Source organism: Sciurus vulgaris (assembly GCF_902686455.1).
Source record: "Sciurus vulgaris genome assembly, chromosome: 5".
In the NCBI taxonomy this organism is placed as follows: domain Eukaryota; kingdom Metazoa; phylum Chordata; class Mammalia; order Rodentia; family Sciuridae; genus Sciurus; species Sciurus vulgaris.
In genome coordinates, this window is record NC_136465.1 from 125,600,849 (window position 1) to 125,613,926 (window position 13,078).

The following is a 13,078-nucleotide window of genomic DNA, read 5'->3' on the forward strand; positions in this document are numbered from 1 at the left end:
CCTCCTCTATAATTGTGCCGGTCAGCTCCTTTTAGTCATAGCAGCAGAATAAATGACTAAAGCAGTATCATTCCTTTTCTATTTCACATATTTCTGCTCCTACTCTTATTTTTCCCTTCCTACTTCCTAATGTGAAAATAATTTGATTGTTAATCTAGCTTCCTTCCGACACAAATACTGTAAGATATAATTGTACATCTGAGTACTACTTTGTCCCAGAGATTCTGATATTTCAAACTTTTATTATCACTTAGTTCAAAGCACTTTTAGTTTACTTTTCTCGTGCTTTCTTCTTTGATCTGTGAGACATTTATAAGTGTGCTGTTTAATTTTGAAGTAGTTGAGATGTGGGGGTGGGGTTCTAGATATCTTAAGACGATTGATTTCTAATGTAATAAATCATGCAGGAAAGAGTCTGCATGATTTCGAATATTTTAAATTTCTCAAAGCTTATTTTAGGACAGAATATAGTGTATCCCTATTAATTTTCTACTTGTCATTTCTGTATATAGTTCACTATAAATAACACATAGGTCAAGGTGGCTGATAATGTTGTTAGGCCTTTTATAACATTACTCCTTCCAGCAAAATGAGGGGTCTTAAAACCTCCAAATATGATTGTGGATTTGTCTTTCTAGTTTTATTAATTTTTTACTTCATGTATTTGGAAATTTCCTTTTTAGGTATATACACATTTAGGATTGTTATAGTTCCTTGAAGAAGTTACCCTATTATTGTTATAAAATGTTCCCCCTGAAAATACTTTATCTTGACATTTATTTTATATTCATAGCTCTACTTCTGATTTCTCATGCTTATTTTCCCCCTTTGCTTTTAACATATTGGTGTATTTATATTTAAAGTGTGACACATGTATAGAACATATAGTCATGTTTGCTTTTTACACATGTTGAACATTTATACCTTTTAATTATAATATCTAGATCATTTATATTTAAATTAATTATTGATATTGTTGAAAAAAGAACACCTGACATAAAGGTCAGTGGAAAATTGGGTAAATTACAGGTTTGATGATGTAATATTTGGGAAAACAGGTTGAATAGTCCTGCTGTCAGCCTCAGAGAGAAGATTGTTGGAATGCTTTTGTTGCAGTTGTTCATTCTCTCATTTATCTTATGATGCACAGCAACAGATTTATTTTATTGTTTGTTAACACTTTTCATTTTGCAAATAAAAATTATATATATGTAAATATATATATATATGTGTGTGTGTGTGTGTGTGTGTGTGTGTGTGTGTGTGTGTGTATGTATATGTTGTACCATAGGCAATCTTCTAGGTATCCCATTACAGTTTTAATGTGAAAACAACAAATAATGCTGGGTATTTTTTCACATGCTTATTTACCATTTGATTATCCTCCTCAATGAAGTACCAGTTTACGTGTTTTGTTAATTTTTAATTGCATTATTTGCTGATTGTTGAGTTTTCCAGTCTTTGTATATATTGTAAACAAGTATGTATATTGCAACAAACAAACAAACAAGTAGACCAGTCTTCAAGGCTATGAAATTAAGATAACACACCAGGACACCAGAGGTTGGGAAGTCAGCTCAGCCTTCAAAGACTATGTGGTCATTAAACATACCAGGAAGCCAGGACCAAGGAAAACAAAGCAATGAACCTAGTTATTGATCAGCTCCACTAAGACAGAACAATAATAGCTTGTCCTGCTCAATATTAAGATCCCCCTTAGTGTTAAGGGGCAAACACAAGTGTAGAATAGTCACTAAAGTGACTTACAATCCCTTTGACTTCATTGGTGTCATGAAAATCACACCCTGAGGTGGAGACCTAAGACGATCATGAGACATGTTGCATGAAGAGGCATGATGAGGGCCAGCACAGGTGCAGCTGAAACTCCACCTCCACATGCTAGGACGTCAGGATGCTGGGTCCACACCAGCCTCAGCCACACAACAGAATTGTGCACTGCTTGCTTCTTGTTCTGGTCAGCTTGGAATTTCTGTTCCCCTACATGCTGCTTCCTTACGCTGGAGCATAAGAATCAAGAACCTTGTTCCTCTGCCAATGTGCTTTCATCTGAGTCTTCCGAACCCATGGAGTTGGTTATGACAGGTGGATTTGTTTGTTTGTTTATTTGTTTGTTTTTGGTGGGGAGGATATAATAAATATACACTTTGACTTAACTTCTGCTCAAGTCCCACTGGGTTGTGTTTGGAGTCAAGGGCTCATCACTGTGGTGGTGACAAGGCCTTTCCATTAGGATTAAATAGAGGTTTATCTGTAAATTCACTTTTTAAAAATAAGATCTTAAATAGGTGTCCAGATCCATTAAAATATCTTTTCTAAGATCCTGTATAGGTGGCAGAAAATCTGGGGTTCCTAGATTTTAGGAAAATATGCATTGGTAGAAATCCTCTTTATTTTTAGTCATTCATAATCAGTCTTTTAAAATTATAGTGATATTTTAAAATAGAGACTTCAAATTCCTCTCCTTCATTCTGGACATTCACTGCTCCTAGAATTTAAGCAAAACCCCAAGTTAGAGTTTTGTCCATGGTGCTAGCATTCAACTTATTTTTTAAAAAGCTAGACAATGTAAGTTGAAAGTTAAAATAATTTGAAATTATTAACCCACATGGAAAAGAATTCTAATTTTAAAGACTATAAAGTGGGGATATTCTTGATCTTTAGATCTCCCTGAAGTCTTGCCAATTTCAAGAAATAAATGAATGGAGATGACATCTTAAGGGCTGGAGAGCCCACATGGCCTCTGCTAAATCTGATTATTGATTTGTTTTCTTGATTGTAAATTATTAAAAATAATTTCAAAATTTTACTTATTCTTCCTATAGTCAACTTGTATAAACACAAACATTTTTGTGCTCAAATATAAACCTATAATTATGTACCAATTATAAAACAGGTCTTTGTTTTTAAAATTAGCATAATTAGCTTGAAATATATTTCTTCGTTAAATTGTAAAAGAATTATTTAAAACAACTCTGAAATTAATTTTTATTTATAGAAACCAACACAAAACATATGATAAAATTAAGGAATGATACATTCATTATTATAAAATAGTACAAGTCACTTTAAAGTAAAAGTCACTTTTACTTTTTTCTTTTAAGGACAAATATTAAATATAATCACAAAACATTTCAACATTCATTCAAAACTGTAGCAACTTTCTTACAGTAATAAAGTAAAGCCTCAGAATATGTTAAAGTCAGAAATCTTGTGATATAAAAACAATTACATTTTGTGGAAATGCTGATTGTTTTATGTTAATAATAGTTCTGATACTATTATTTATGCTTTGTTACTATCATTTATGAATTTGTTATTTGACCTTGGAACACAAAAATAATTAGTTCATTCTACAATACTTTTTTTTATTTATAAAACAAATCAATATAAAAAGATATGTGTATGTGTGTTACATATGTTATATAATTTTGTAAAAGAACTGGTAAAGCTTGTCTATGGTACAACACTGACTTAGCGTGTGTGAGGACCTGGGTTTGATCCTGAGCACCACAGACACACACACACACACACACACACACACACACACACACAAAACACCAACATAAAAACAATGGCATATAATTTTTAGCTATAGTGACATACATTTTTGATGCTGACATACTACAATCACCGGTATGTTTTTATTTACAATAATTTAGTATATCTAAAATTGTGTTAAAATGAAATTCTTTAAATGCCTTTGTGTATAAAGGAACCACACAATTTGTGATTCAACCCATGTAAGTAGTCCTGGGAAGTAGCATTCAGCTGTGTAGTCTTTAAATATTTATCCAAATTGTCTAAGGTCAAATTCTAGTCAAGGATCATTCTGTAAAACTTACTGTGTTTTGTTAATCGTGATTCCAAGTGGCAGTGAGAAGACCATGGGGATTGGGGCGAGGCTACAGGGGTTGCTTCTGCACTTCTGGGAGTGGCATCCTGGAGACCCCACCCTAGGTTTGCTCTGAATAGAGTAGCACCGCCCACAAAGCCCTGGTTAACAGAAGTAACAAACAGGAGTCTGATCTCTGATACTTGAGCTGAAGGGTTAGTCTCAAGTTCTCCCTAGAAGACATCTAATTATGCTTTAGGTAGAGTCAGATTTGAAGGTCATAATTTAAAGCTCTAGATACCCAAATAAATTATAAAATTATACATGTTAGAGTATGAAAAACAAAACTTTAACCCGATTACTTTGCTTGTGCAATAACAGTTGAAAGTTATGTTTCCTAATAATCAGTGGTCATCCATTCTAGGAACTGGAATACATTTGGATGGTACTGCGTGTTGTTAAGACATTTGATTTTTTTCCCTCTAAAACCACACTCTTCCTTCAATCATGGTATAAACATCTTTTGATTGTGTTAGAGCGTCTGTAGGTCTAGTGTATAATTAACCAAGAATTTCACTAATTTCCTTTGCAGGTATGTTCAAAATAAAAACCAGGGAGTTTACATTTTAAAATACATGCTCCCAAGTTAGCCCATTAAGTAATGAATGTGAATTTTAAAATATTCTTTTTCATCAATATGTATCAAATGTCCAATAGATCAGTTTATTCCTATTAGTCATATTCCTGATACCTATATAAATAAGTCAATATTGTATACTTTCAGGGACTTCCCACAGATGACCCTAAAAAATAAAATGTGACACAATGCAATTATCTTGACTATAAGTCTCCATTTGGCATAATATCTCAGGTCTTTGACTGAGAAGAGGAACGCTTCCCTTCCCAGAATACTTTCTGCTCATTGCCTTTCTTCTGAAACAGACAGGCAGGGCACTTCCAAGCTAGATAGTTGTTTTGAATTATATGAATACCATTTCTGGGTACATAACATTAAGAAGGTGTAGCACTAAGTAGTTTTTCTGCCTAAACCACAAAGATGATCACATATTTGCATATTGAAGAACTAGCAGGCAGGTCCTCTTGTGTCTACCCAGCCCATTTCCTACTGCCTAATCTCTTGATGCATTTAAAAGGAAAAAACACAGGTGGGTAGGTTGATATGCCCTTATTTGAGAGATGTTCCTAGAACTAAGGTCAAATGGAATTGTTTTACTTGGAGGTGCATATCAACATTTTGAAATGGACCCTTTTAAAAGAACCAATAGGTCGATATTTTAGAAATGATTTAGATCAAGTGGGCTCATCTTTATTCCAGTCTAATAGGCTTTAGTTTTTGAACTATTGAAGAAAAATTATTAACGGGGCTATCCATCTTACAAAGGCAGGGTTACAACTATGCTGTTCTAACCTGAGTGATAGAGAAGTGATCAATGTCACTGACGGCTTATGTTGAAGAGATATAAGCCAATTAAGAGAAATATTTATTTTTATTCATGGTGATTTTTTTGTTTTGTTAATTAATTAATTTATATTTTGGTCCTGGGGATAGAACCAGGTGTTGTGCATACTGGGCAAGTGTTCTACCACTGAGCTACATCCTCAGACCTATTGTTATTTTTAGAAAGAATTTTGAAACCTAAAAGGCTAATCTCGACAGAATATTTTTTAAGGCATTTTTAGGATATCTTTTCTAAGCATATCAATGAGAATTTAGAAAGACACAAGAATGAAAAGGAGTGAAGTAGTGCATTCCAGGTTATAGCAGTGCCATCCAGTCCACTGTCTTATCTACAAAGTTAGAAAAGAAATCAAATAATACTATTAAAAGCAACTGTTACATCTTCTAAGAGATGCAAAATATTTATTGATGTATACTCAAATCAGTGCATGATCTCTAAGGAGTCAGACAAATGAGCTAGAAAAAAACCATGAAAAATGCAATAACAACTACCAAAGTAACTTATCACTGTTTAGAATTAAAACTAACTGGGCTGGGGATATAGCTCAGTTGGTAGAGTGCTTACCCTGGAAGTACAAGGCCATGGGTTCAATCCCCAGCACTGAAGAAAATAAAGCAGAACTGAGACAAACTGGTCCTCTTAGCTGGCTTTACTTTATCTGCATTCAGAGTAAAGAAAGTTCTATCCTTACATTGGAAAACTTTAGCTGTGCAGAGATTTGGCTTACTGGCTACTGGCAATGCTTTCCAATGAATCAGCAGATCTATATTTAAGTTTTAGGATTTTATATCCCAGACATAAAGCCAACCAATTCTGGTTAATAAAAAATAAGCAGGAAAAAAGGGCTATGCAATTCTGAAGATCTTGAGAGCATTAAAAAAAGAAAAATTGTATTATAAGTATAGCACTTTACAGGGTGTGAAGCTTATTTCATACATTTGATTTCATTTAGTCCTTAAAACAACCCTGTGAGGTGTTGTACTCCATTGTACAGCCAAGGAGGCAGAGGCTTGATGTGTTTTTAAGTAACATACATTTAATAATGAAGGAATCCAGATGAGGAGCAGAGCAGTTCTTTCCATACCTCCCAACCTTTACCCCCAACCCCAGCCTCCTCTCTATTCTGAAACTGTTAGGTGCATGGGAGATTGGAAAGAAAGAACAGACCTTTGTAATTTAACACAGTAGGGGGGCATTTTATATCCTGAATAACTTTTTAGGAGACTCATATATATGAATTCAGGTTCACTAAACATGAAGATAAGATCGTGTTAATATTCAGTATAGCACAGGACACTATAACACTGTCAAAATATTTTGCAATATTCTAGATAAAAGTCTACAGCCTAGTTTAGGCAATCTTTTCTACTCCTCTGTGAAATTTGGCATTCCTCGTACATATCTGACTTTCAAACAATCTTTCAGTGGGAGGAAAAAGATATTTTCAGCTTATCCATAAATTTTTCTCTAATTGTTAACATCTTAGTAAACATGATTTTTAGAGTCATTAAAACATGAGGAAACTAAAGGAAGGTACTGCCAGTTATTAAGTTATCATTTGGAAATTCAGGGTGATTTATGGTTCCTAACGGAACTTTCTTCTTTTCACTCTGAACTGGCTATGTTCTGCTCAATAAGCCCTGGCCCTCAAACTTCTTCAAGGCCTCATCTCTAGGACCCCACTTGGGGCTGTATTTTATGATGCATAAATTGATTTTATTGGATGGAATCACAATTTCTTTGAAGACTCCTCTAAATGATGAGCCCACTTTGTTCAGAAATTCTGACTTTTAAATTAGTCAAGTCTTACTTATGTCAGAAATTAAACGAAACCAGCAGCAAAAATACAAAGTCAGGTTGGTTACGATTTTTCCTTTAGAAACATAACTTCTGTTATTTCTGGAAATCAGGCCCACAGATTTTAGTGCGGTGTGTTTTCATTAACTTTTTGTATAAAATAATTCATGGTTTTGAGTCGGCAATGTGGAAAATGCAATAGGAAAAAAAGTCTTGTACCCAATGAGTTGATTTTTGCTTATCTTCTATATTTTTGTTTGTCCTCATGATTTCTAGCTGGATTCAGTAATAGACCACAAAGTCAATTTGAGAATCAGGCGGCATGAACTTGGGGCTCAGGTTGAAACAGGAATGAATTTGATGGATTTGGAAGATTTAGGTGAGTCCTTCCATGTACCGGTACTATTTGTCGGGCTCCGGTTGTTTGAATAAGAAGTCTGCCTTCTGCTCATACTGTCGGTATCTTCTTTGTTGAATTTTTGCTTCATGTTTTGGCAGCACGGGAAGCTTTGGACACAGTCTTGCAGGAGATGGCCACTAAAAAACATGTATATCCAGGGATTGCAGCAACTATTTAAGGAAGCCAGTAATGCTGTGATGGTGGTGGAAGGGTTTTCTGAATCTGTATGAAAATATAAAGAGAGATTATTTCAATATTCAAAGCAAGAAATTAAGCATCATATAACCTCATTTTTCTATTGACTACAAAGGCAAAAAAATGTTATGGGTTAGTATAGAAAATGACCTATTTGTTTATCAGTCAGGTAACTGTGTAGTGTTTGGAAAGTACTTGATGATAAAATATTTTTGTTAGCAAAATGCCTCAAAATTAATGCAAAAAATTAAAAATCACTACTAAAGTATCAAATAGAATGAATAGGAATTTGAAGATGATAAAGCTATGAAATAATTCATTAAAATAGTTTGTACTTTACACTAGCATGAGCATGTACTATCAGACACAGCATTTACACAATAACTACAATTTGAATAAATTTCAAGTCTATAATCACACATACCAAATTGCTTTCTTCATAATAATTCAAACAACATTATGACATTATAAGATCATGTTTAGTAAAGTTTTAAATATTGAATTTATTTTTGTAATGTGAAAACTATATATGAGAGAATAGTTGAAATAGATCCTTGAAGAATGCAAGCTTTAGTCATTTTTCAGTGGATAATTAGAAATTTTGTTTGATTTTAAAAAGAAAACCATCTGTGGTTCAATTAAATTATATTAAGAATGACTGAATTAAGAAATTCCAATAGGATTCAGAAGTATTTTATGTTAATTAGCTGTGGTAAATGACAATAGCATTATGATCCTTCACAGTGACACTATTGCACTGATAATATACTTTTTCTAAAAATAAGAATAATTAGTAAACATGGACTTTCCCTTGATTGGTGTATACAAACTTGGGTCTTCTCACTCCTCTTTTGTCAGAATACATTACAGATTAGCTGATACTTCGTGCTAGATGCTGCTATCAGAGATGATCATGATCCATGACTGACTGTATTAAAAAAGAGTAAGAATAACCAGCAAGTCCATGCATGAGTGAAGAATTTTTTTAGTAATTCTGTCTAAATTCCAATGAAGGAATGATTATTTAAAGTTTGATTGGCAATATTAGGGGCTTCTGAGACTAAGCAAGACAAGAAATGGTAAATAAAAGTTAAATGTTGTATTTTTTATTATTGGTGGTTAGAAATATTTAAATTAAATTCACACTCCAGTGTTTTATTTGCATATAGGACTTCCAAAATATATCACATATACTCCCTACCTCAGTCCAGAAAACAAAAAGAGATGACTCACCAAGATGCCTATATACTGACTTCAGTTGTTATAAGAAATATTTCTATAATAAGGTTGGTTTCAAAAAGTTATTTTTCTTTCTAAAAGAAAACATTTTTCAATATGCCAAACTAATAATGCTCCTTTTGGGAAAACCTGATGAAATCAATCTCTCTAGTGTGTGAAGGAATTAAAATGAAACATGCCAGTAGATGTAGGGAACATTCTCAGAAAATCATTGCAACACTTGTGGAGTAAATAGCTGTGTGGTCAAATTAGTGCTGAAAGACTAAAGAGTATGTCTAGGAAATTAAGTTTATTAATAATCCTACTTTGAAATACCAGGATAAAGAAAGTAATTAATGTTAGAAAAAAATGTAAAGATTATAATGAGGAAAAGAACATGAACTAACTGACAATTTAGAATTCTTGACTTCTTAAGAATCTTTTACCAGCTTTCTCCACCCCCCAAAAATGTTCATCTTTATCTCTGCCCTTGGAGAATTTCTACAAAAGTTTTATATTAATTGTGATACCTTTCATGATCTAATGGAAAGCAGTTGTGACCATAAAAATACTCTCCTGAATCCAATAGCCTTGAAAGCAGGATATATACACAGCCATTAGTGATTTAGCAAAAGGTCCTTGTTCCGTTCTGAAGTTAGTGTGTGACTCTAGGACACAGTTCCTGGATTTGTGGTCTTCTCAATATCATCATTGCATGCTATAAATGCTGATTCCTTGGCCCTATTGCATAGATAATGAATTATAATGTCTGGAGTGGAGACCCTAGGAATTCGCATTTTTCTTGTGTTTTATTCTTTGTTTATTTGAAGTTTTTATATGATCCAACCGTAGGTACACATGTCCATGTCTCACTTTGTTTTTTCATATAATTTTCACGTGTCATTAGTCATTCTCTAAAACGTTTTTTAGAATTTGTATTTTTCACAATTTCCCCCAAGATGTAATTTTTGTGCATGCTGAAGTTTAAGGACTATTTAGAGGATAGTATGGAAAGAAATAATTTCTCTCTCTCTCTCTCTCTCTCTCTCTCTCTCTCTCAATCTCTCTCTCTCTCTCTCTCTCTCTCTCACACACACACACACACACACACACCCCACTGGTCTCCCCTGTGTGAGCACCTACCAGTCCAGATGAAATTTTCATCCCAGACCGACCACATCTGGATGATGAAGAAAGGCGCCCAGCAGAGGATGTAAGCCGTCACAATCACAAAAGTCATCTTTACGGTGCGAATCTTGGCGCGGGAAATGGTCTTCACACTGCTGACACAGGGCGCTACCAGAATCCCCTTATGAAGGGCGTCCCCTGCGCCCCTTGCACCCTTGCTCTGGCGCGACGCGGTCTTTCCGCGGATGTTGCGCCAGATGTGATAGCAGATGAAGCCGTAGCAAGTACCCAAGATGACTACGGGTGCCACGAAGATGCCGCTTGTCATCCAGGTCACATAGGCTCGGGTGCCCCAGGGCTGGATGAAGGTGGCCCAGCAGTCTTGAGCTTTAGTAACATTGTTCACCTCGATCATGGAGAAGATGAAGTACTGTGGCGTGCTCAGCACGAAGCTCAGTACCCAAGAGGCTGCGATCATGAGGCGCGAGCGGCGTGCGGGCTGCTGTAGAGTCTTGAGGGGGTGGCACACCGCGATGTAGCGGTCTGCGGTCATGACCACCAGCATGTAAGCCGACGCGAACATGGCGAACACCTGGAGGTGCTTTACCACGCGGCACAACCAATCGGGTCCGCGGAAACGGTAGGTTATGTCCCAGCATAGCTGAGGTAACACTTGGAAGAAGGCGACCGCTAGGTCGGCCAGGCTGAGGTGTCTGATGAAGAGGTGCATGCGGGACGTCTTGCGCGGTGTGCGGTGTAGCGCCAGTAGCACGCTACTGTTGCCTAGCACGGCCACTACGAAAGTCACCGCCAGCACGGCGATCTCCAGCTTGGCCAGCTCCTCATTGCGCCGGTCTCCCGGGGGACTGCTGCCACCTACCCCAAGCGCATCTGCTTCCTGGCTTAGATTGGCACCATCTGTAGTCAGAGGCCACCATGGACTGGAGTTGCCCATGGGTCCGGCGTCGGAGCCTCTACGGAAACGCATGCTGTCTATATAGCGCTTCAGAGGCCGGGACAGCACCCGGGGCTCCTTTCCCGCCTCGGAGGACTTGGGTTCTTTTTCCAAAGCGCGCTGTCCTTTCCAAGCTCTGGGATGGGGAGCCCTGCAGTCCCTTTTGCAAGCGTCTCACCTGCCCACTGAGTAGCTCTCAGCCAGGCGCTGCAGCCCCTGTCCCTGCTCTGCCTTTTCCCAACTCCCTTAAAGCGCTCTGAGCTTCTGAAAGCACTGGACCCAGAACTCAATGATTAATGCAGGGTTTGATTCCTCAGAACGCGCTCCCTCTCGCCCTAGTGGCTGGAGACTGTTCTTGCCTCACTCCCACTCCCGCCCCCCGCTTTCGCTGGCGATTTGTCCTCTGCATTATTTCTGCAGGGGTGGGGCTGGGAGACCCGAGAATCCCTCGGTTTAATAGGAGGAATCATGGCGCTTTCTCACCCTTGTACAAAAACTTGGATAACTGGGCGGGTCTTGCCCTTTCCAGGCTCATCACCATTTCCTCAAGCTTCTTTCATCAGCCACCTTAAACCCAAATATGATTTCAGCAGGCATGGTAAGAGCTGTACCTGGAAATCTCGAGTCTATGCAACCGCGCGAGCTCATGCACCTGAACTTGGCGCTCAATCCCACGTACTCCAGTTGGAGTTTTTCTCGGCTCCGCGATTTTATCCCTTGGCAGCTAATCTGGCCAATTTTATCTCCGGGGAAGTTTCGCTCCGGCTCTCCACTCCTCTCTGCATGGTGACGACTTTGTGATTTAAATGATGTACTCTTCTCAGTGGGACTTGTTGCCCGCTGTTTGCTGCGGGGAAGGACGCAGTCATTAGTCTCACTGCAGCGAAGTGAAAGGAGTATCTTCTGTTTTCCCAGTTTCTCTGTGGGGAATGGGGCCTAAAGAGTTTTCCGGAGAGTTTCTCCGGAAAAGCCCGATTCCCACAGAGGGGATGGAGGAAATTGAGCCGCAGTAGTCCGTAGAGACTTTATCTGATTACTACAGAATCCAGGAGACTTCTCTCTTTTCTTCTGATGGATAAAGAACAGCTGCCAATCAACATCCACCCAGTCAGTACTGTCCGGGCTTCTGTTCTCAGGGGTGAGAAAGAGGAAATCTTGAAGGAGAAAACATAATTTTGGAAAAAAAGAAAACACCACCTACTTATATTAGTCACGCTGGAAAACCGTAGCTCTACTGCCAGGGCGGGAGGGGGCGGGAGGGGGCGGGAGGTGCAGAGGGAAGAGGAAGAAATACACGTACCTTCAGCTGTTTTAGTTTTGGTGAAAGTATGCTTGAAAATACAGCAAGGGGGAGCTGTTTTCGGGTTATTTTCAGAAGAAGGAAAAAGAAACACTTTTGCAGAGTTATTTGCTATGTAGATTCATGAACATGAAATTGTTAGACGGTTTGCGGGTTGTGGCGGTGGTATACATTTGATTGTCTCAGAAAAATGTCGCCATTTGTGAAATGCAGGCTGAAAAATGAAAAGATTTTGATTCTCAGTCATAATTCTACTTTGGTATCCGCTTCTTGCATGCAGAATTCTTATGGTTGTCACATAAAGAATGCAGGACTTGATATGGGAAGTCCTGTTCCATTGTGGTTATTAAGCTTGGCCCATACATCTTAAAAATGGGAATAAAATTATCTGCTATTCTTACTTATGAGGTTATTTAGAGCAAGCCTGTATTCTGTGTGGGAATGTGCTCCGAAGATAAAAATTTGTGTTACAAGGGCTTATTTTCTCCATGATATCCAGGAAGCAAAAAATTTTAAATGGTTTAGGAATGGTAATAAGTAAAAGATTTCCAGAGCACTAGTTTGGAAATTTTTATTTTTCAAGCACTTAGGTTATAATCATTGACTCAGAGACAGGACCTTCTATGTCACAAATTACTTTATTAATGCTTCTTATGAAAAATAATGCCAACTCACTCTAAATCCCTGGGTGTTGCAAAAGTGGTTCGTTGTCCAGAGCCTTTCAATTTTATAGGTATTGGGGCTACACATG

At 37.4% G+C, this 13,078-nt stretch overlaps 1 protein-coding gene across 1 annotated transcript; it reads right to left on the reverse strand.

The window, feature by feature from the left end:
• Positions 1–3,125: 3,125 nt before the first annotated feature.
• Positions 3,126–12,259, reverse strand: AVPR1A (arginine vasopressin receptor 1A). The gene is made up of 2 exons (XM_079142810.1): positions 10,088–12,259; positions 3,126–7,753 (listed from the first exon to the last, which is right to left on the reverse strand). The coding sequence occupies exons 1-2, from the start codon at positions 11,058–11,060 to the stop codon at positions 7,467–7,469; spliced, it is 1,260 nt and encodes a 419-aa protein (XP_078998936.1). The 5' UTR covers positions 11,061–12,259; the 3' UTR covers positions 3,126–7,466.
• Positions 12,260–13,078: the final 819 nt, after the last annotated feature.

Bases quoted from the DNA above. Each gene is read 5' to 3' on its own strand.
- AVPR1A (XM_079142810.1), bottom strand. From the start codon at position 11,060: ATGCGTTTCCGTAGAGGCTCCGACGCCGGACCCATGGGCAACTCCAGT. The intron at 7,754-10,087 runs GTAGGTGCTCAC...ATTTTCATACAG, and splicing joins TGAAAATTTCATCTGGACTG to ATTCAGAAAACCCTTCCACC.